General features: G+C 40.2%; 1 protein-coding gene across 2 annotated transcripts in view; it reads right to left on the bottom strand.

Annotated features, from left to right (window-relative positions):
- The window catches only part of KDM3A (lysine demethylase 3A), a 58750-nt gene extending 35590 nt beyond the window's left edge, over window positions 1-23160 (bottom strand). The window contains exons 1-10 of one of the 2 annotated variants that reach the window (XM_049651823.1): window positions 22928-23160; window positions 22106-22321; window positions 15372-15527; window positions 14143-14253; window positions 10897-10999; window positions 10065-10189; window positions 9736-9808; window positions 9537-9625; window positions 3607-3770; window positions 1326-1846 (exon numbers count right to left, since the gene is read on the bottom strand). In XM_049651823.1, coding sequence (XP_049507780.1) covers window positions 1326-1846; window positions 3607-3770; window positions 9537-9625; window positions 9736-9808; window positions 10065-10189; window positions 10897-10999; window positions 14143-14253; window positions 15372-15527; window positions 22106-22291 — 1528 coding nt within the window. In that variant the 5' untranslated portion in view covers window positions 22292-22321; window positions 22928-23160. The remainder of the gene's footprint in view (window positions 1-1325; window positions 1847-3606; window positions 3771-9536; window positions 9626-9735; window positions 9809-10064; window positions 10190-10896; window positions 11000-14142; window positions 14254-15371; window positions 15528-22105; window positions 22322-22927) is intronic. The other variant, XM_049651822.1, reaches the window with a different exon arrangement.
- Window positions 23161-24404: the final 1244 nt, after the last annotated feature.

Raw genomic sequence — 24404 nt, 5'->3', positions numbered from 1 at the left:
GGTTGTTTTACTTTCTTATCATTTGTGTTCACTGTAGTAGTACTTTTCATCGCCTTCAAGAATTTTTACTTTGCATTCCGCAGCTTGCCTGTCTGGCACAACAGGCCTAGCTTTATCTTGGCTTTGAGCGTGCCTTCCTCACTAAGCCTAACCATTTCTAGCTTTTGATTTAAGTGAGAGACGTGTGACTCTTCCTTTCCCTTTAACACTGAAGAGGCCGCTGCAGGGTTATTATTGGGCCTCATTTCACTAATTTTGTGTCTCAAAGAATATGCAGGCCTGAAGAGAGGAAGAGAGATGAGGAAATGGTTGGCTGGTGGAGCAGTCAGAACAAACGCAACATGCTGTCAACTAAGTTCGCCATCTCATATGGGTGCAGTTTGAGGTGCCCCCAAACAATTACAACAGCAACATAAAGATTACTCATCACAATCATAACAAATATGGTAATAATGAAAAAGTCGGAAATACCACAAGAATTACCAAAACGTGACATATAGACTAGAAGTGAGCAAATATTGTTGGGAAAATGGTGCCAACAGATTTCTTGACAAAGGGTTGCCACAAACCTTCAATAAGTTAAAACTGCAGTATCTGCAAAGTGCAATAAAGCAAAGTACAAAAAAAAATAATAATAAAAAATAAGGTATGCTAGCACATAGTTTTAAATTGTAGGTGCAGCAGGATTTCCCCTTAGGCAAGGAGACTGCCCGGTGTTATAGCCCTGTCCTTAAAATCTTTAACCAAAAGTCCCTTTTCTAGAGGTGCTAGTATAAATTCTGTCTTTAAAAATACATTGCAGATCTGAATTACCTGCATGAGCATAAAGTGTCGATCATCTCTAACACTCCATCTGGATGCTACCAAAAAATCAGTGATAAGCTTAAGATAAAATAATCATCAGATTACTTTGGGTTGTGTTTCAAAATTATTTTCTTACAACCAGAAATTGGGAACCGCCTAATTACCCATCTAGTAGGAACCAGTTAAGTCATCTAATAAATGCATATATAATGGAATCCGTACAGCCTCTGAAAGGTTGATAGACACTTACACTAATTCACAGGATAAAATTGTTGGTATAAACCCATTTGTGTTATAGTTTATCTGTACTTCTAATACACATGGAACCAGGTACACTAAAATATTCATAGTAATCATTTCTAAGAAGATTTTAGGATGCTACTTTTCTCCTTTAACTTTCCCAATTATGTGAACTTTTGCTATAGTCACTTTCATATTATCTTCTCATAAAGTAAGGAGACATATATGTACCCACTACCATCTCTCAGCTTCTACCAATAAAGACTTGTAGAAACACTCACCATTCTGGATTTTACTGTTGTTTCTTGTACAACAGTTTTCATTATCTATTTTTACTGAAGATTCCTTCAAATTCTGTGACCGGCATCCTAAAGTTGAAGATTCTATCTTTTTTTCCACACAACTATTAAAGCTATTACTATTGACACCTGCTTTCTCCTCTGGCTTATCTGAAAGGACATCAGATGTGGAAGGCGTATATTCTAGGTGCTTCTGCAGTTCAGGAGTACTGGCAATTTCTAATTCTGCCGTAGAAGAAGGCTTTGTAGGTGAGCACTCCTTAGGAAGGCCAGTCGATGATTGAGAAACCGATTCCGACTGGTTTTCCTGATCAGTGCTAGTCTTCAGCTGGGTACAGCTACCTTTTGGTTCACTAAGGGGTTTTAAGTCTCCAGTTCCAATCTGAGAGAACTTTGAAGACAGCAATCCTACTTTGCAGACAACATCTGGTTTTGTTCTCAGTATTTCAGGCTTTGTATTTAGACAGGAAGAAAGTTCTTCTGGTAAAATCTGTTTATGACATCTGAAAAAGAGAATACAAAAAACTAGCATCTAGGTCTCTTTTATCACTCCTCTACTGCCCAAAAACAATTGTTTGGTACCTTAAGGCAACCACTATTGAGAGAGAAAAGAAACTGCTTATTTTAGAGAATGAAGGATAGGTTTCTGTGAGCTGGAGTTAAAGATAATCAGTCAATGGCTCTGCAAAAATATCCTAAACACTTAGAAAAATACAATCCTAAATCCTATCTATATATGCTCATAAATCTCTAACTACTTCAGGTTAGTTCTATTTCACAGTATAACGAAACTTAGCTTTCCCTTAAAGCACACAGTAGCTCATGCAACCAAAACCACCAGCAGCACAAAACCCAGTCCAGCTACAAACAACATGTCACTGACTCTGACACTGGATAATTCCCTTCCTGTTTGGTTAGTGATCAAGACCCAAAGCAACTGAAAATTCAACTAATTACGTGCTTGCTCACAAAATGATGGGGTATTTCTCCTATCCCCTACCTTAATAGGAAGCATCCTTAAAGAACTTTTGTTTCTCTGAAATTCATCTTAAAGTTTTTTCCCCAGCAAAACATAAAGTTTTTTTTTCCTATTATACTTTTTCCTTTTCCTTTTTTTTCCTATTATACTTTTTCCTTTTTTTCCTTTTTTTCCTATTATACTTTTTTTTCTCTGTCTCTAACACAGGATTTCCTCCTTGAGAAGATTTTCTTTTCTTTAAGTAAGCTTTACGCCCAACGTGGGGATTGAACTCACGATCCTGAGGATCAAGAGCCACAGGCACTACTGACTGAGCCAGCCAGGTGCCCCAAGAACTTCTTCATTTAAGTACTCACGTGAGACATTTTGCTTGGGTAGCACCAAACTTCTTACTGTTCCCTTTTTCTACCCAAAGACTGTTCCTCCTTCCATCTGACTGCTCTGTGGCCACCTTCCAAGCTCATCCCAGGCAGCCCACTTTCCTCCCAAGGAAGCAATGTGCTCAACCAGTCTTCCACCTTATTGCAACAGTCTTCCAAACCCACCTTTCTACATCGTTGTCTCTCTGACCTGTATCTTAGGTCTTTATCCGCTGCCTGCACAGGCTGCCACCCCTTCTAAGAGTTTTCCTTTAAAACTCTTCTCTCTGTAACCTTGTAGCCACTTCAACTCTCTGATTACACTTTACATTTCTTATTCATTTTTTTCACCTATAAACTAGTTACCTATTCCTCCTACAGCTACCGCATCCTCATTTCTATGACTTAATATTTTATCTGCCGCCGCCTATACTTGAGGTCTGGACTAGTAAGAACTACTCTCTTATCACCATGTCTCCGTGTTCTGCACACTCCCACTGACCTCAGTCTTCCACATACAACCACTCCGCTCCCTTTTCGTCACAGCAGACGTTTATTCTGCAACTGTCTACAGTATTTCAACTGACCATTCTCACTGCATCAAGTGAAGAAAGTTGCCCTTTCCTCACATCTTCACTTTTTAAAAACGTTTTCCACATCGTTCTATATGCCTATTTCCCTTTTCACCTCCAAAAAGGCACCTGACCGATTTGAAAACTCTAATGAAAAACCTCTGTGGATAACCTGAGATGTGAGGAATGGCAGGTCATGATGCCGAACGTAGCTGTACTAACACCCTATGAACCACGGAATGCAGGTTAAGTCTTGCCACCAGAGCAATGGTTAAGCTCAGACACAGCGACTACGGCTGAAATCATTTTTCTCCTACTATGACTAAACATCTTTAACAAATATCCCTACTTACCCTTGAGGAATTTTTGCTCCAAGATTGGGTGGCGAGTTGGCAGCCTGAGGAGTGCTCTGCTGCCTCGGGTCCTTACTAGGTGGGGTTGCTGCCGTACAGCCAAGCAGGATCTCCTTAAAAACCGTTGTGGGCACAGACTGTACAGGACACATACTAGGAGAGGCCTAAAAAGATAGCAAACCAACAGATATTAAAAGGAAAGTAACTAGTTGGAGAATTGTGAAGTCCTAGCAAGATTCACATTTATTTGCCTGGTTTAATACTAAACAAGCACAACACCATTTCCAAACAAAAAGCACAAAACAGTTAAAACAACTGAAAAGTCACAAAATTAAGGACTTGTATCTGAAGGCTGTTAAATCATCCCAGCTTTTCATAAAGCTAGAGTCTTCCTATAAAAGATCACCGGCTGATCTTTTACAGACCTCTGAATCATTATGTCAGGAAAATGCAGCCATGTGGCAATTACTTTAAAAATGTGATGCACAAAAGTGAGCTTTCAAGTGACAGTCTTTAAACGGTGGCAGCTTCACATGCACTCAGTTTCGCATGTGAAGTGCACTTACTGCACAGGCTGGCAGGGGACCAGACCACTAGGACTCCTGTAGGCAGTGGTGCCTACTGGGTACCAGGGTAAGCCTCTACAATGCAATAAAGTTGAGAACATGGTTCTTGCTCTTATGTGGCTCTTCAAGTCACAAAGGCAACCGTAAGCTGCAAAAAATATCAAGTCGTGACAAGCCTGTGGGACAAAGTTGGGACACCTTCTCTTTTCAAGAAGTTTTATCTTCACAAAAATATAATAATGGACCCTCTTCTTTCCAGTTTCTACTATCCACACACGTCAACTTCCCACCAGGGAAAAAGGAAGGGATTAAACTCAACTCCCCGTGACCAGTCTTCAACGAAACCAGAGGAAATTATTCCGCTTGATCACCAGCCTCTTTGCATGGGCTTTAAACTTTAAGTCCTGTGCCCTTCCCCTTCCACAATGACTTCTACATTTATCTTACCACCAAATCTAAACCGCAGGAATCTTCAAAGTTTCTTCATCTTCTAGAGATTAGCTTCTAAAATTTGAGGTACAACCTCCCTTAGTTTTTAAAACTTCACCATTCTGAATATATTGATTTACATTCAGTCTACTCATGAATCTTTCTCAGACATTTAACTCTGGCAGCCTCAAAAAAACTGTCTAATATATGCTAAACAGAAATATCTGAAAAATAAAAATCTACTGAATCACTGTCAAAGTTTTGGCACAGTTTCAAACTATATGAAAATATAAAATTATCTGCTCGTATATTATACTACTTCAGTCAACTCAATTTTGGTTAAGTGTTAACTTAGTGTTCCCCAGAAAAATTTCTTTGGAGGTGGGGAGGCTTTGGCTATTCTAAGAATATTCTTGGGATGGTCAACTTCGGTTCTCTGAGCCTCAGTTTCCTAATCATTAAGCTGAGGAAGTTAGAGAAGTCCTGAAAGTCCTTTTTGACTCAGTTTCGTAATTCTCTAGTAATCGCCTATAAAACGATTACCCTCCCAAAGTTTAATTGCCAAGTCATTTCAAAATGCTTACTTGAGGCTCACTTTTACCAAGGATCTTCCCTCATACCGCCTTCCTTGTTCTGAATTATGTTTAGAGTTGATATGCTAATACATACCTTTTTTTAAACTACTTTCTTGAGAGCAATTTTGATTGCAAACCTAGAGTAACACACTGAAGAAATTTAGATTGCATAAACTTTTATTCTGTACAACAGCCATTGAGCTGCTTAAGTAAAACAAAAACAAAAACAAAAACCCTCCATCTCATTTCCTAAATCCAATCAATGGACCAGTAAATCCTGCCTCTATTTCCAAAATATTTACAGAATCTAACCAATTTCTTTACATTCCACCACTACCACCATTTTCCCCCCACGTGGGATTACAATGGGTCTTCTAACTGGCCTGACATCCCTCCACGTTTGTCCAAATGGTCTGCCTCCTACCCAAAATGTATCCTACCACAGACCAATCTGTAACATATAAAGCAATCAGATCATGGCACTCCATTGCCTGGAAGAGTTCTGTGTGGTCTGGTCTCTACCAACCTTCCCGATCCTCTCATTCTACTTGTTCACAGTGTTCCAAATACATTGGCTTCATTTCCGGTCTAAACTCTTTCTTGCCTGCACCTTCTTACTTGCCATTCATTCCCTCTGCATAGTTTTCATGTGGCTGACTGGTTCCATCCCTTCACTCTCAAATCTGTTCTACTGTCACCTCCTCAGAACCTCTGATTACTCTTTCCAAAGCAGTGCCCCAAAAAGCATCCCACTATGCTTCATCATATTTCTATGTTTGTTTGTACCCGCCATTGCTTTAGGACACTGCACTGTCAAAGTTCCTTTATTTAAGATACTTTTTTATTGTCAGTCTCCTCACAAGGAATCATACACACCTACAGGCAGACCCTGATCTTGTGTCCACTGTTAAACCTTATAAAACAAGGCACACAGCAGATGCTCAAATAAGACTGGTGGAATGCATGAATGAATGATGCCGTTAGGACTTAATATTTCAAAACAGCTAGGTCAGTCCTATGACTGACAGTAATACTCACCAATGTCTAGCAGATATTTAGTATTCAGTAAATATCTGTTGGAAAGACGGATGGAAGGACAGAGGGAATGAAGCAGGAATCTGCTGTTTTACAGTGGTGACTCACCATACCAAGGAAAAGATTTGGAGAGGAATGGCAACACCAGCACAGTGCCTAAGGGTACTGGGCTTTGGTGGCAGACCTTGGTCTGAATCTGGTCTCTGACACTTCCTAGCACATTATTTAACCTCTCCGAGTTCAGTTTCCTCAACTGTAAATGAGAATAATGACGCCTATTTTACAGGGCTGTCCTTCACCATGATGCCTGGCACACAGATTAGCTGACTGAAAGCAGAAAGATGAAAATTTTCTCAGGGCAGTCACCATGTATAACAAATACATAACTTAGGAAGCTTTTCCTTTTAGAAACTGAAATACGCTCAACAGGGATAGGGCTCCAATTTCAAAACCCATCTTCACGTGCACATCACTGCACTGGCCTCTGACTTGACAAGGGTCAAGGTTTCTTCTTACCTGAAGAGTTTTCCCTGAAGGTCTTCTATACCAGTCATGGCAATAGTTCCTCCCTGCCAGCAGACGGAGATAATATAATTGAGTGTATGATGGTATTCTAAAAAGGACACTGCTGGCTCACACTACTCAGCAGACTCTCTCAATTAACCAAGCAATGTCCTAACTCTGAGGAATAGTCTGCTAGGCAGAGAAGACCTTCAAGGAGCCAGCTGTTACTGGCAAACAGGTTTATTCTGTCCAAAAGTATTCACCAATGCAATCCAGAGTCTCGTCTACCTAATCCCAAACTCCTGTTTTCCAAAGACCACCTTAAAAGTAAACTCTGTGCCAGTCCAACACATCTGGGAAGTGCAAACACGGTGAGATGTGTGCCAAGTATGTTACTATACTCACCTTTCACTCCCACATTTAAGTGAACTCTTTCTTTCCTCACTTCTTCCTATACCTCTCTAGCTCTCTTAAAATCTAGCCCCAGCCACTGTTTCCAAAATTTGCCTGATTACAAGAACCACCCAGAACAAAAAAGAATATTTACACATACGGAAAAATATTCCCAACACACTGGAAAGGAATCAAGGAGGCTACAAAACGCTATGGTTTTTAGTTTGTTTTGTTTTGTTTAAAGGCCTCCATGATTATACAGGAAAAAATGAAAAACAAAAAACAGTAGAAGGACAGGTATTCCAAAATGTGAATAAGTGACACTTCTTTAGCGTTTTTCTGGGCTAACTAAATATTTTTAAACAACTTTTTTTTTAATGTGAGAATCTTCATTTGACAAATAAATGCAGTATAAAGGAGAAAAAGTGTTACAATAAAAATAATAAAAAGCCAATACCCATCTCCAGCCAAATCTATCATCCCAATTTCCTTTAAAATGAGAATTTGACTAGTACAAAGTTTAAGAGCTGAAACAGACATTTTTAAATCATCAAATTTAGTTTCTCAATTTAGATGCAGAAATTAAGCTCAAATAGGTTATGGGAACTTATCTCCTAGCCAACGTTCAGGCTCTTTTCAAAAATAGCCTGTACTGTGCCCAACAATCAGTTCAGCAGCACACAAACCTACTGAGCTGGACAAAATGCTATCAGAGATCAAAAAGACATGCTTCCTGCCCTTGAACAGTAGGAGTCAGGCAGACAGGATCACTTATAGACATATATGTTACCACATTTTACAGGTGTCTCCTTGAAGGCTATACATCTACTTGCTCACCTATCTGTCCCATCACTGATAAACCTGACATTTATCAGGTTGGGACATGTGGTAAGGAACATGTGCCACTCCTGTGGCACCTTCTTCCACAGGAGTTCCCTCTGACCCCAGTCCTCTGCCTGCACCCCAGGCTGATTCTTCAATGATCTGTCAGGATGCCATTTCCTATTCTCTGGCCTCTCCTCAACACAACATCATGTGGTTCTCCTTTTCATCTCACCAACTATTTATACTGATGTATTCTCCATGTCAGGCTACACCCAATCAACTTCTCCAAACTGGCCTTTATTACCTCTGGGACCCAAGACTGCTAATAACCTCACAGGTTCTACTCTGTTTCTCTCTCAGCTGCTGATACTGTGGATTACTCGACAATATCCTCTGTGAGCTTAACTCTAAGATACAATAATCACTCCCTACTACATTACTTCCCCCTTGTAAACTTAAAAGCAAAAATGAAAGTAGTAATACTAATTTCCAATAATTACCTCTTCATTGTTTCCTGGACAACCTAAAGTCAGGCCTACACACTTGGAAGGAAGACAATATTATATACCTTGGTTTACAAAGTTTTTGGTCAAGTGTCAAAGTTCCTATTGCCTGTTCACAGGCTTAAGACTCAGGAAAGGCAATCATCCTAGCCACGCAGATTCTTAAATTTTTTTTGTGTAGCACAGCACTTGCTTTGGTTCTACTTGATGTTGTTGTAGTCCACTGGGCCCCGATACAGAACCCTGGATGCATTAACTGACTCTGGCCCACTACCATGCCTTACTTGCCTTATTCCTGCAGACCCCAAAGTTCCCTCTAAAGTGCTGCCAACAATCTTAATACCAACTTGGTCCATTTTCAAAATCTAAGCTCCAGCCTGGAGCAGAGCATCACAAAGGTGTTTTTGTCCCTGTAACATGAGTGCATTTGGATACACAGCTGTGTGAGCTTTTACCTAAGCTGTAAAAAAGTTATGTGTATTGTAATAGGTCCTAAGGATTCAACTCACCTCAAAGACAAACAGGCTTAAGTTTCTTGATCTAAATCCTTACTATTTCAGAATAGAATTAAATCCAGTACTTGAACTCACAGTGGCATTCATACAAGCCTATACTTTTCTGGGCAGAAATTTGTTATGGCAAACCAACACTTCCTTTAAAAATCTAGCATGTCTGTTTAACCAATCATAAATTACCAATCAAACCTATTACCAAGGAGGGAGGAGTCCTATTTCAACACCTACTCAGAATTCTAAGGTTCCTCCCCTTCTCTCGTGCCAGGCCTTCTTCCAATTTGATACACACAACTCAGCTTACCCTCAAAAACACTCCTTATGGATGAAAACTGTCAAATCTATTGAGCATTTTCAGCAAATATCAAAAAATAATACACGTTTTACACAAAAAATAGTTAACCAGAAACTTATATTATCTCCATCTGCTTGAGTGTAGAAATTATGGCCAAGATCTGGAAATAGCAAAGAAGAGCAGACAACACAGCGTAGAACAGCACAGAAGAAAGCTTTATAACCACCAAACAAACTGGCCACGCACCATTAGAGTTCAGGAAACTCTGACACAAGTGACAAACATAAGGTTACCTCAGAGCAAGATTTTGCTTGTTTGGAAACTAGGCTTCCATTATTCTCAGAAGACTTGCGTTTTACGGCTCCAATTTTTGTGGAATTACCTAAAATATTTAAAAATAAGTAAGTTGGCTTCCCTGTTTCTCTTAACATGCAAAGGAGAAAGAGGAAAGGTCAGAAGGAGAACAAAGGCTTTAATCAAACAGTATCTTACCACATGTCCCAAAATTATCATGCACAACTTCAACATGAATCAGTGATGGATCAACAATTTTCAGTGCTGGAATCTTAAAAATAAATAAAACAAAGATACTGGGAAACTTAAAAACGCTCAGAAACATACCAGAAATTAGTTCTGTTAACATACAAGAAGAGCTTCTTACAAATAATTTCTTTTAAATAAAACAATCATGATATTTCTCTTTCTACTCTTTTAATACAAAGATAATAAAACTATTTAACTCCTATAAGATATTATAATTCTTTTTTAGAATTATCTTTCTCTGTCAGGTTATCTTACAGGCAATTAGCATCCTATTTTACCTCCTCACAGTTGACTTGCAGAGTTTTTGATGCTGGGTTTCCGTTTACAATTGTTGCAGAAAACCACTGAGTCGATGGGTCCAAGCTATAAATTTTTACTTCTGAACCAACTAAGTTTTTGTCACCTGAAAAAAAAAAAATCCTTAGAGCAATCTGCATTATCTCCCAACACACCAACATCCAGGATAATCTTTTCTCAAGTCTTTAAAAAAATCAGTAGACAAAAATAAACAGTAAAAGATACTGCTATAAACACGAGAAGACAGACATTTCAGAAAAGCTAGGAGAAATTTTTAATTTTATTTTAAACTTTTTATTCCACTTTCCTATTAATTTACCTAAAAGTGGCAATATATTTATTCTACCATTTGTAGGAGACCAAGCAGAATCCAGGTAGCTCACTGAACCCAAACTTACTTTCCTGTGCAGAGTTTTAGGGGATCCAAATTCAGAAACCCCAACAGAACTGCCTAAACAGAACTTAAAAAACTGTAAAATTGACCAGGAAACTCAGTAACAGTATATGGGAAGATCAGGATTACCACATTCATGTTTCATTAATTTTATAAGACTGAAATTTCAAACATATCAAATTCCATGTCAAAATACATCTGAGCTTTTTTAATACCTACTTTACTAGTTTTCACATAAGCCCTGAGCTTTCCAAATTTCAGAGGCTTTTGAATATATAAAGTCCTTCAATCATCTAGTTGCATGAAGAAAGCAATTACTAAAAAATTAGAAATTTCAATGAATGAGGACTAAAATGTAGTTTCTTACAAACTAATTATTTGTCAACTCATGAACTATCATCAACAGATAATCTATATACCTTGTAAAAGATGGCTTTCATCCAAATGTTTCACAATCAAAGCTTGAAATTCTTTACTGACATTCTGATTATCCATAAGGGAAAGTCGAAGATTGTTTACATCCTGAAAAATGGAAGATTTTAAGGTAACAAATAAGAAGCGTTAAATTCCAGTGGATATTTCAATCAGCTTAATGTTTAAGTACTGTCAGTAGCCATTTGATGGCACCAAACCACTGCAACTCCAATGAACTGAAAAGGTCAAATAGTAGGAATGCATCAAATGATCACAGGTATAGGGAGACTAAAGTGAAGTCACCCCAAGCTAAGAGCATGACAAATACTAAGGAGTGGCTCAAAGCATAATTTTAAGTATGACACAACTTTGACTACGGAAAATATAATAAACTAGATGGTCAATCCAAGGATTTCCCAGGGGCAAAAGACACACACATAGAAACACACGGATATGTAGAGTCAATTTGCTGAAATTGTTTTTAACAAATCACCACACAGATTGATTTAACCCAACTAAAATTCCAAATGCATTTTTGTTTACAAATGGTAAAGGGAGGTATGGGAGAGACAAAATCTGAATGAATAGCATTAAGTTTTCAGCAAGCCAGTTTTGAAACACTCAATTCTTGGCAGCAGCTCCATTTTGGGCGCTATTCCACAGTCTTCTGGCTTTGTGTGCACACTAAGTTATGATAAATGTATACAGAAAATGTCAATACAAATAACCTGCTGAACACAAACTATACAGCACAGAAGCTCTTCTAATATCAGGGCTTCACACTTTTCTGACACTGAAATGGATACACAGTGGCCAAAATTAGTTCATCCATTCCTCCCACTGGGAAAACTAGTCTTTTAGAGAGGCCATGCTGGAAAAATGCATTTCTTAAGCCAAATAACATTAGACTTAACCTAGGGTCTTCAGAAGAGCTCAACATTAATTATCAGAATGAACCATTTACGGTTGTTTTTTTTTCCCCTCATGCTGCTGCAATTTCAAAAAAAAAAAAAAAAATGTAAATGTGTGCTCCAATTCTTATTAAGAGATAAAATGCACATTACTAGGGACAGTCACAAATGGCTCTTAAACAAGGTAGAATAATTCTACTCTGCCCAGGAAAGTTTTAGTGCCAGATGACTGACCTGGGTATTTTGTCTTCTTACCCACAGATAAATAAGTCAAATTCAATCCAAAAAACAGACCTTAAGTTTCAATTCCAACTTCTATATATGCCAAATGATTTTCAGGTTCTCTGTGTATTATATAGGGCAAGCATTCTACTGCACTAATAACATCTCCCAACACAGTTTCATACAGTAGCAACTGGATGTAACTACCCACATCTACAAGAGAATGTCCTGAAGCACTAAGCTTGGGCCACTATTATCACCAGTAAAAGTCAAGAGCACACATCATAATCTACCTCAATTAATATTACTAGCAATATTCACAATGATAGCCATGGTGCACCTTCCTGAGAATAAAAACTTACTGATCTAGATTTTGCTTTTTCCATCTTAAGAAACAAAATTATGAGTTCTGCTTTGACTAAAAAGCTTGGATATACAAAAGATGCAAAACACAACTGTCCAGAAAACAATGCTGAGAAGTAAAAACTACTCTATCACTAAGTAAAGCAAGATACCCAAAGCCCCTCCTGTATGTTCCTTGGTCCTTAAGAGCAAGGCATTCTTCCTTTTAAGGCAAATAAAACATCAACATGGCTATCTGAACATCACGAAGGTAACCTGCATCTGAAATTAACTTAAGCAAAAGCACCTTTTTTTGTTCTGTTTAATCATTGTAAAATAAGGTTCAGAATGTGGACCTTGTTTTCACTCACCTTCAGGATACAGAAATGAGACGTTAGTGAGAAAGCCCGTGCTTTGTGTTTTCCAACACAGGCACATCAATGGCAATGACCATTGACCCTAAACTGTCTTTTAACAACAGTTCACAGAAACAAGTCAGGTCACCAAATGGATGTGGATAAAGGGGATTAAGTTTCATAAATGACCTCTAAAAGACAAATGATATGACATGACCAACTCTATTCCCAAGGTAGTAATCTGGAAATAATCTATATGTTCTTTCCCCCTCTCTGCGAACATTTTCATGAGGAAAATAATCACATATAAGCAAGACCCAAGAGCCTAAATGTTGTGAAGAAAAGGGTGGGGGTTTTGCAAGCTAATTGGAAAGAACACACATGCATGTGCTCTCAATTCTCATTATTCATTGTAATTATGTTTATTAAGTCCACACAAACACTGGAATAGTGAATAGTGAACCACTGCTCCTAGTGGAAAGATAAGGTTAGGTTCCTTTGAGCCTCTGGGTCACAATTTCATCAACCGACCTATATATAACCTTGTTTTATGTGTGTGTGTGCGTGTATGTGTGCTCACATGCGCGTGCTAGAAAACACATTATTTAATATACGTTACTGCATTATTAACTTGGAAATCACAGCCAACAGCATTATAACTCATGGCTGAATAAAACTTCTCTAACAAATGTATTTCTTCCCTAAGACACATCACAGCCTTCTTGCACTTAGGAAGACGAGACAGTACTTCAGCACTATAGTTGGTGTAGTAAAACCACAAATTACAGTAAAAAAGAAAAAAAAAAAAAAACATAAAAATTCAGCACTAATTAGACCTCAGAAAGGATACTTGTTACAGTATAAGAGATGAAACAAGAAGGCAGAACATCACTTTATTCAACCTCAGTTGGGAACATTTGTCAGGCAACTCAAATTTTTTGCCACCCTGCCAATGTCTGATGACCATGAAAGTGCCGAAGTACTGATCTGAACGTTACAAATATATTTTAGCAAATAGGCAACTTCCCAAATAATACAGGATACATAAAATAACAACTGCCATATATGGATATATACTCGTGTGTGTGTGTGTATATATATATATATGAACGAGAACCAATCTTTTTAAAATTATTTTTGTATCACCTAGGTGTTTCCATACATATGCGCACATGCGCACGCACACACACACACACACACACACCCCAACCATAGTTTCTCTGTCCTTCCAAGACCAAATGGATAGCACCAACCGAATGGCTAACACTGAGGGATGATGCCTAACAACTAACTGCTGGGATGGGTCCTTTTCTGTTAGATAGCTGTTCGAATTAGAGCAATCAACATCAGTATTTTAGTTCTTGTCTTAAAAGACTCTGTATTTCTATCTTTAGAGTTTAATATTGTTTTTATGTTTTACCTGTATAGGCTTCAGGAGGTCTTTAGAAAGAAATACTCTTTGCTGATCTCCCAGAAAGCGAATAGACGTTATGGATCCCAAACCAGCTTTGTCCAACAGAGACTTGTACACCTATAGCAAAACAAAAGAAAATGTTTTGGCATCACAACTGCTGTCAGCATAACTCTGAAAATGGGGACTAGCAATTCTCCACACATACAGAAAGAGATAAAACCATTAAGTTTTTTTTATTTACTGCCAGTATCCCAATAACGACTATTTATGCAACCATAATATCACACAATTTTTATCCAAAAGTCAATCATTTAAACCAGATACACATTTGGGACTCATTAACATAGAAGTCTGGGCCCAAAGATATACAGCTTCTCTAAAATTTATGCAAAAAATTGTGTATATACATTTTTCTGAGGATACAGAACCATGTTTTTAGCCAATTCTTAATAGCTGGGGTGGAAAAATACAAAGACAAAATATAACTTTAACCAAAACCCTACATTACTCAAAAACCTCCAGTAGCTGTTCTCACCTACAGACAAAATCTTAACTTTGCTAACACAGCAGACTTGGCTCTTCACAATCTGGTCAGCCTTTCAGTCACCTTCCTGGCCTTTCCACAACTGTCTAAATCTGACCCTTCCACCATTAAGCCCTATGTCTCACAAAACCTGAACTGTCTTCTCCAGACCCTGTGATCACTCTCGTATTCCAACTACACCAGACTTATGATATGGAAATGGTACTGACTACCAGTACCTTCAGAGCCAAAGAATATTATGACTCAGAGAGAACCTTAGGGATCATGAGGCCAAGACTGGCAACTCTCTACAGGAGCCAGGCAACAGCCAGATTTTAAGGTATACTCTCCCCATTTCATAAGCAGACAACTAATTCAAATTTTCTTAAAACACTATGAGGGTCAAGCCAAACAGATCTGTATGTCCATATACAACTGCTGATTTCTGACTTCTGACCTAGACATTACCCATATGACCATCCCCATTTTTCAAGTGAAGAAATAGAGCTGAGAAAGTCAAGGGCCTAGACTTCCAGAATTCCTCGCAGGGGGGCTGACAGGAGATCCCAGATGCTCTTCTAACTCCCCTACACTGTCATGTTTCTGTACTATTATTCTCCAGATGCCAAATATAGGCACTACATATCCATTTCCCTTGTTTCACACATAACCAATTAAATACCCTCTTCTCATAAGCCCAAGTTCTACTCACTATTGCAGGCCACTGAACAACTCGTTCAGAAATTTCAGGAGACTTTCGTTCAGCCAAAACCAAGTTATGTTCTACTAAAAATGCTCTCCTTAGAAGGCTGTAGACTTCTATCCATCTTCTCTTCCTCCAAGATTCCCCGTCAAACTCTACGCACACCTAGACAAACAGAAGTAAAAAAAAAAAAAAAAATCAGATTTGATTAACAAAATAAACACGAAAAATGCCAACTTTGAATTATGCCATTATTCTACTTGAATCTTTAATCTGAATATCTGAGTGTTTGCTGTCCCTCTTTCCCACTCTTACTTCCCTTCGCAGTCCACATAAACCAGTCTGACATGTTAATCTAACCATCAAGCTCTGGCTCCCAAATCACTTTGGGAAGCAGCAGCCAAGGGTTTTGGAGGCCAATCTCTGCCCCCCAAAATAACTTCTAGGAAGCCCATACATACAACAAGAACCCCCCCTGTGGAAAGTTTTTACATATGTTAGACATCAGAACTTTAAGAACCAAAAGAAAGAAATTTGAAACCCTAAAAAAAGTACTTACTGCAGGTCATTGTAATTTTAAATTGACGCTGCTTGTGGGCCTAAGATGAGCACCCCCACCCATTCACCATAATCCACAACTTGCTTTTCAATCCCTTTGGTATTCACAGGACTTAACACTAGGCCTAGTAGAGAGCATATCCTCAATATCCCTTTCAGTTGAATAAACTGGGAGTTTGGAGTCAAAGACTACTTTGCTAAATACAGAAGCAAATAGTTGATAAATTGACCCCAGAGTTAAACTTCCTCAATACGTGGTGTAAAAATCACTTTTTTAAATTTGATTTAAAATCCCCTCTCCTACTAAAGCAGCCTCTCGTTTTTGGTTTCAAAGAACTAGTTAATAAACATGCCAACTCTGTTCATAAGTTCACAGATAATCATATCTCCCTTTTCAACTTTTAATTAAAAAAAAAAATTTAGTTAACTTCCATTCATCTGTCAGAACACGATTAAAAAAATCCTTTCCTCCAAGAAGCTTTACCTTACCTTCAAAGAGCCTCCTCCACCCCTCAGAAGAGAGTTCCCTTGTTCATTGCACTCAAAGCCCTATACTTTTCCTTCCTAACACTGACCCACACTTTGAATTATTTACTTGTGGCTGACTGATCGACATAAATTCTAATATGTCAAAGTCTGCATCTGTTTTTACTTAACTGTTGTATTTCACTGGCATCCAGTCCCCAGTCAGTACTCAAATACTTGTTGAATGAATAAATGTCTCTCTGAATTGGGCTCTTACCTTCTGTTTACTCTAAACCACTTAGCAGGCAGGACATTCCCAACTGGTATACCACTATAGCCCCAATCCTAAACCTTCTCCAGTTTCATGGCCTTAGAATATCAATCTTTAAAAATCAATGAAATTTAAAATCCATCCTATCCTCCTCCCCCAACAGTAAAATCTACATCCCTAACTTCCCAGGCAACTTCTCCTGAGAAGATGCATATCTTCTTGGCATGGCAGACTTTTAATCTTGCAGTTATCACAGAATACATCCAAATGTGTGAACACCTACTATGTGCCAAGGCCCTGTGTGTGTACTCTCTCTTTGGTTCTACCCACCCCATCCATCACTATACCTAATCAAATGGTCCTTCACAGAGCTGTTCAGAGACTGCTCATCTTCCTGCCTCCCCAGCCACCAGAATCCAGGTCCTCTGATAGCTCCCCTAAATTGGATAGTCTTTCTGCCCCACATCACATCAACTCCAAACCCAAACTAGCTTTAGATGGCAGAGTTTTCCCATCAATGTGTAAGAGGAATGAGCATATATAAACTACAGCACCAGAGAAATCTGGGTTTGAATCCCAGCTATGCTGAAGCTTTCTTAGAATGATTTTACTTGCATAAAATAAGATACATAGTATTACAAAGAAAACCAATTAGCCTGCCTGGCAGGTTAAGAACCCCTACTAAAATCTAAGCTCTTTGAAACTGGTTTTGCTAGCTTCAAAATGAAAGTACTAACATCTACCCATCACTGAACTTTAATATAGATTTTTAAGACAATGTATGTAAAGCATCTGCCACGGAGACTAGGTAGCCTTAAAAGCTCCATGGGAATTCAAATCTTAATTTATCAAGGTATCAGTTCACTTAGTAGTGGTGGAAAGATCTTAAATATGATTATCCAGTATCTATTCAGCAAAAAACTAAGAAACAAAGACAAAAAAAAGTAAAGGATTAAGATATTCAGTGGCTTCCCAAAACTTAAGCAACATCACAATTCTTATCCAACCACCACCTATAAAGCTTACAATCAACCTTAACCCAAAATTTAGACAGGGCCCCTCCCTCTTTATATCCTAATTTTTGAGTAATTAAAAAATTAAGTTTAGCTCCTTAAAAAATAACTTACTTTGTGATTTTGGAGTGTTAGCTTACATGGTCAAAAATTCATATTAACTTTAGTTTAAAAGGTGACTTAAAATATAATGAAACCAATAAGTTGTGAGCTCTTTTCAACATTTTTTCAAAAGTTTCTTCTCATAACCACATATACCTTTCATTTGTGCCTTGAAGCTTGAGGTTCTCTACATAAGGGACCTTCTACCACCAAAGCCTCCTAAGCAAAAATTTATATAAAAAGACACACCAATAAAAATTCAAATTCGGGGGGAACTGAAGTGACTTGACCAAGCTTCTGCAAACTTATCGATAAAACTAGTTCTCATTTATACTGTTATTCCCCCATGTTCTTTTGGTCCACAAAGGAGATGTTATTTATGCTATCTGATTCCAAAAGCCAAAAAGAGTCCTATCGGTACTCACTACAAATCATTAACAAATTTGCTCTTCTTTTAATTACGACATTTTATAAATGTGTACCTTATTCGTCTATTAAATATCTGGACCAGAAACTGGACTATTTCAAACTAATTATTTCAAGTTAATTTTTCCCCAACAGAAAATCTCTTTATATCTAATCAAACTAATATCACCTGAGTATATGATTAAGAAAACCATCAGAAAGGCCAAGTGAAATATTTCTAAGTTAACGGTAGGTACTTACAGAATGGCATGGTTTATAGGCAAGTTTTGACATATCTATTCTATGCCCAGCACTACAATGTAGAATACCACTTATTTCACTACTCCACAAATTAGAAAATTATTTCATTACGCTTCTGATTAGGTCTTCTTACACCTAAATATAATACTTGTCTAAAATCTCGGAGTCTAGGGGCGCCTCGGTGGTTCAGTCGGTTAAGCGTCTGACTTCGGCTCAGGTCACGATCTCACAGTTCATGAGTTTGAGCCCTGTGTCCAGCTCTGCACTGACAGCTCAGAGCCTGGAGCCTGCTTCAGATTCAGTGTCTTCTTCTCTCTCTGCTCCTCCCCTGCTGGAGTTCTCTCTCAAAAATAAATAAATAAGCGTTTAAAATCCCAGTCTAGCGCTCAATTATGGGGGATAAACAGATTTTATTACACTGTTAGGACTTTCTCATTTTACATGGTTTGACTGGCAGCAGAATCTATCAACATGCAAATTCCAACTGTATGTAAGGATGAAAAGGCTAGGCACTGGTCAAAGCACCCAACTGCCAAAAAGGTTTAACAGCAGGAAATAGTATATGGAGATGGCAAGTACTACTCATCTGCTAAGGATATCCCGAAGGACTAAGAGCAGAAGACTCAAGGATAAGGTAACTTCAAAGGAAGGAAAAGACCTAGACAGACAAGTTGGGGAAGGAGGCCATTCCCAACATGCATAATGAACAAACCCAAAGCCACCTGTAGGAAGAGTAGTATAAAAAGAGGTTCTTATAACCACACCTAATAAAGATTTGTTGTTATTCCAGAGAAAGAGAATGACACTGCTCCATTAGTACATTTCTAAAGCTGCTTTTCAGTGTAGAATAATTTTGATTCCTTCCATTTATTCAAATATTTCAGCAAATATTACATGCCAAGCGATCTAAGTGCTAAGGATAGCAAAATAAAGTGCTTTAATCTCACTCTATTAACTGCCTAGTGCTTAAGATCTAGAGACAAACTTGGTCAAGTTATTTAACTTCTTCAAGCCTCAATTTCTAACACTAAAAAATGTGGTTTACCATCTAGGATATTTGTGAGGATTCAATTAGGTGCCACATACTAAATATTTACTCCTTGTTATGTCTTCACTTTGACTCTATATAATCAACAACTAGACATAATGTACCCAAGTGACTTTGTTATAAAGTCTCTCTCTAGGTGAAACAAAGTTAACAAGCCTTGGCTTTATCATCATCCTCAACTAACAGCAAATCAGTCTAGACAAACTTTATTTCTACCGATGCCAAAACAGTTGCATACTACTTGAATCTTATTCATTTATATACATTTTAGCCCCAAGTCCCATTCCCCCCCCCCCCCCCCCCCCCCCCCCCCCCGCAAAACCCAGGATCCTTAAGCCCAAGTGTAAGCATGGTCATAGCTACTTACTAGTTCCTGCCTGTATTTCCCCAGCACAATTTGGTTCCAGTGTTCTGAAATTCTGTGTTTGCTAATACAATATGCCCTTAAACTTAAGCCATCTGCTACTCAATTAAGGAACATAATGATGAATTATGACTAGATACAAAAAAAAAATCACAGAATTTGTACCTTACATTAAAGCTGAATTACGAAGTCTGCAGGTAAAGCAAAAATCAAATATAGTTAAAACTGTATTAAAGGGATTGAAATTAAAATCCCTGTTTATCCTCAGGTGAGGCACTTTAGTGCAATGGAAAAGACACAGCCAAACCTAGATTCAAATCCTCCCTCTATCATTTAGTAGCTAACTATGCAAATCTGGACAAGACTCCTTTCCCCAATCTACTTCCTCATTCTGAAAATGAAGATATTACCACCACCTCAAAGATTTGGGGTGGCAGGAAGGTGGGAGATTAAAAAGAACACATAAAAATGACCTCCTAGATTGCCTTCTTAATCCAACAGGTCTATAATTGGGTCCTGTGGGGGAAGGGAACACCTAGTCTGTCATCATCTGCCAAAAAAATAAGGACTTAAATCTTGTTTCCATTCAAATCAGATAAAAACAAATGCACTAGAGAACATTTTACTTGGCAAGTGAAATAAACCACAACAACTATGACTGAAATCTGGTACACAAAGCCCACTTTATGGAAAAAGGTTATTAGCCTAAAACAAATAGGTTGGCCATCCTTGTGCCACTCTACTTTCTTTCTATAAACAGCAACACCCAGTTTGCTAGGAGTAATGAAAAGGAGGAGAAAAAACAAACTCCACAGTGTCTGAAGGAGTCCTTTGGTGGCACAGGGAACATAATGGTAAAGAGGGTGGGCTCAGGTGTCAAAACTTCCTGGGTTAGAACACAGGCTATGCCAATTTCTATGTGACCTTTGTGACTTAATCTTCCCCAGCCCTGATATTTTTGTCTGTAAAATGGGGCAATATTAGTACCTACTCCCACAGAGCTGCTGTAAGGATTAATCAGATCACGGCTATGAAGTGTTCAGCATGATGCCTGGCACGTGGCTAAGTGCTCAACAGTCATCCATTTCAACATGAAGCCAAGGCACCCTGGAAGCTTTAAAAATACAGAACCACACATCCAACAACCCTCTGCAGACTAAAACTGGCTTGCACATGTACGGTCGCCTTAAAGTGTTCAAATGAACGGTGTGTCCGAAATCAACATGTATTCAGCTGCTGATGCTAAAACTTGCTTCCCAATTTGAACATCGTTCTCAAGAAAAAGCAGTGATGACCAAGTGAAGATACTGAAACATATCCACTACCCAGGGTGGAAATCTCTCCTCTTCTAACAAGCTTCCTTCAAGTTGCCACCACTTTGGAGTCTTTGTTAGGGACCTTTCTCCAGTTATTTTTGCACAAAGGAGTCTTTGTTGGTGGAATGGCTTCTTTACTGGTTGTTCCCAGACAATCCTTTGCCACCAATACTTCTACAAGGGAGTATAATCAAAATTCACCTCTTTTTGAAATGATCTAACTGAAAAAGATTCTGAGCGTCGTTCTGATGAAAAGTCACTGTCCACACTTGTTCTCATTTCTCTCCCTCCCCGCGAACACCAAAGTGTGCTTCAAAGCCATTCCTCTAACACACCAAATAAGGGGTGGCTCCACCCCCGCCCTCCATATATGGTCATAGCCCACACCTACCTACAAACTCATCAGAGGACCAGGAACCCACTTCCACTCTGACCCGCCATATACGGACAAGCACCCACCCTAATATGCCAAACAGAACTAAGCTCCTCCCTCTTCACTCACACTTCATTTCCAACACGGCTAAAAGTTTAACAAGTTGGGTGAAGAAATTAAGAGGAGCAGACCAAAAAATCCACCCGAAAACACTAGCCCTCAATTCCTAATGATTCCTAACATCACCTACCTGACGAATCCAATATTAACCATGCCCCCCCTTCGGAGAAACACTGCTACGGTCCTAGTAGGGCACGGCGCGGGCAATAACGAAGCATGTCTGAGCAACCCCAAGGCCGTCATTAAACACGGGCAACTGGAGGCCAAACACACCTCGGCTCTACACGACCATTTCAAAGACTTTCAAGGTCTAGTCTTCTGCACCTTCAGATCAGATGCCAACTTTCTGGTCGCCCTTTTCTGAAAAGGGGAGTGGGGCCGCTGGCTGTCTCGTTACCAAGGTAACTACGAAACGTCCAACAGCTGAGGCCCGGGAGCTGGTTTTACCTTCAGATCCTTCTTGGTAACGTCGGTGTGGGAGACGGCTCGAATGGTCCCAGAGAGCCAGGGCCACTCGGCGACGCGCTCCACGTCCCAGCTGTCGTGGCCGCCGTCGCTGCCGTCGGCGGCGGACAGACTGAGGAATCGCTTCCCCACCAATACTGGCCAACTTTCTCCGAGCGTGAGCACCATGGTTTCCACGCCTGCAGGAAGGGCTCCTCCCTGCAAAAATACAAAAACAAAATGCAACGGGGGCTGTCGGTGGGAGGGGGCCGGGAAGAGAGGACGCGGGGGAAGCGAGGGCGGAGGGAGGGAGCCTAACCGCGCTCGAAAAGACGAGACCCCAGACGGCGGCGGCCGGTTCCAGGCAAGACCCCAACACCCTGTCTCTACACCCGCGTCCTCCCCCGCCCCCCGGATCCCTCCCCCACCGCAAACACGGGCCCAAGCGCCGCGTGACCCTCATTCTCCCAAGTTTCGCTTTTCCAAAACCTTAAACCCAAACGCAGACAGAGTGAGGGGAGAATTATTTGCAGCTTACGCGGATTTTAAAGTGTTCGCCCCCCCACCCCGGGGAAGAAAAGGCCCGAAGCAAGAGCCCGTCCCGGGCGGCCGTGTCCCCGCCCCGGGCGGCCCCGCGGGAGGGGCGAGCCCGCGGTTCCGCACTTGCCCCGCCGCCCCGCCCCGACACCGCGCTTTCCCCGGCCGCGGACCCCCGGGCGTCCGTTGTCCCGGCGTGCGCCGCGGCGCGGGGGCGGCAGGGCCGCGGGCTCCGCGCCTTCATCTTTCTTCCTCCTCTCCCCTCAGCCGAGGCCGCGGCGCTCTTACCCCGCCTCCTGCCTCCCTGAGTCACCAGCGGCGGCCGCCGTTTCCAGCCGCCCAGCTCTAGCTCTGACTTGGTTCAAGAGCTCTCACAAGACACGCACAGCCTCTCGGAGCCGCCCCCTCGGAGCCGCTGCCGCCGCTCATTGGCCTAGTTCGAGGAGCTGGGCGAGGCTCGTGGGTAAACAGCCCGCCGCCATTGGCCGGCCTGGCGCAGGCGGGGCGAGAGAAAAAAACAATTCCTTGGCTGCCTCCTCCCTCTCCCCTCCCCCTTCCGACTCCCGGACGACCCCCATTAGGTTAAAGTACACAGAGCGTAAGCGAGAGATCCCTCCGCCACAGCCATTCTTTCCATTTGTTGCCCACGGGATGCAAAAAAGTCCCGCGAAATCGCTTATCAACTTTAGGGGCCAGAGAAAAATTGCAGTGGTGCATTGATAAGACTGAATGACAAGCCCCAGGGCCGTAGGTGCCTATTGGATTGCTCTTCAATTGCGTAGGCTGTCGACGGAAGGTGGACTTTCCACTTGGCGGAAGAATCTCACAGGAAAGGGGTGAGGGCGGTGCAGAGTCAGCGGGGGAGGGAAGGGACGGGAACGTGCGGTTTCAAGCGTACTCAGCTAGAGGGAGGAGCCACTGTGCTCTGAAGGCTCTTGCGCAGGCGCTTCGTGGAGCAGGGGGCTGGAGTTTGGGCTGCTGGGCGAAATGGCCGCGGGAGGCGCAGGCGCACGTGGTGCTATTCGTGGAACGTCTAAAGTCCGCCATTTTGAAGGAAAAATGAAGAAAGGCATGGAATCATTGGGAAATGACGTTCGTTAAACTAGAGCAAAAGAGTCCATTCAGTACAATGCAGAATGGGATTTTTTTTTTATGTAGAGGGAGGGTGGGATGATATTCTGAGTCTTATAAAGCAATTGAAAGACTAGAGGAAGGCCATAATGGTGCAAGAAATATGAAGAGGTGACTTTGAAGGACAAAGGAGATGAAAGGTGATTGTGTCTTTTGGACCTGAAGTTTTTTGGTTGAATGAAAAGAAATGAATGAAGGAATTGAAGACCTCTTACTTAATAAAGGATGGTGCTTGACATGGCATCACATTTAATCTTTAAATGAAGATTAAGTGAAGAACTCAAACTCCCAATTTTACAAGTGTGAAAACTGAAAATCAGAAAAAGTTCAGAAATGTATTCAAAGAAGTATAGATACAGGTTAATTCCAGATGTTAATTTTTAATATAGATGTTCTGAATATATGACATTAAGTTTTTAAATTTAAGTATAAACACTGAAGAATTAAATTGGGTTTGTAATTTGCAGACCATTAAAAAGGGGGGGAATGGAACAAAGAAAACTTATCCAGTCCAACAAAAGTCAGAAATGAGAACAAGAAAAGAAAAGGAAGCAAGATGAAAGTATAGTAAATAGAAAAAATAAGACGAGAGAAGTAAACCCAACATCAGTATTTACAATAAATATAAATGGGC

The sequence above is a fragment of the Panthera uncia genome (assembly GCF_023721935.1).
Source record: "Panthera uncia isolate 11264 chromosome A3 unlocalized genomic scaffold, Puncia_PCG_1.0 HiC_scaffold_12, whole genome shotgun sequence".
In the NCBI taxonomy this organism is placed as follows: domain Eukaryota; kingdom Metazoa; phylum Chordata; class Mammalia; order Carnivora; family Felidae; genus Panthera; species Panthera uncia.
The sequence above is the reverse complement of the archived record's forward strand: the minus strand, read 5'-3'. Positions and strand labels throughout refer to the sequence as shown.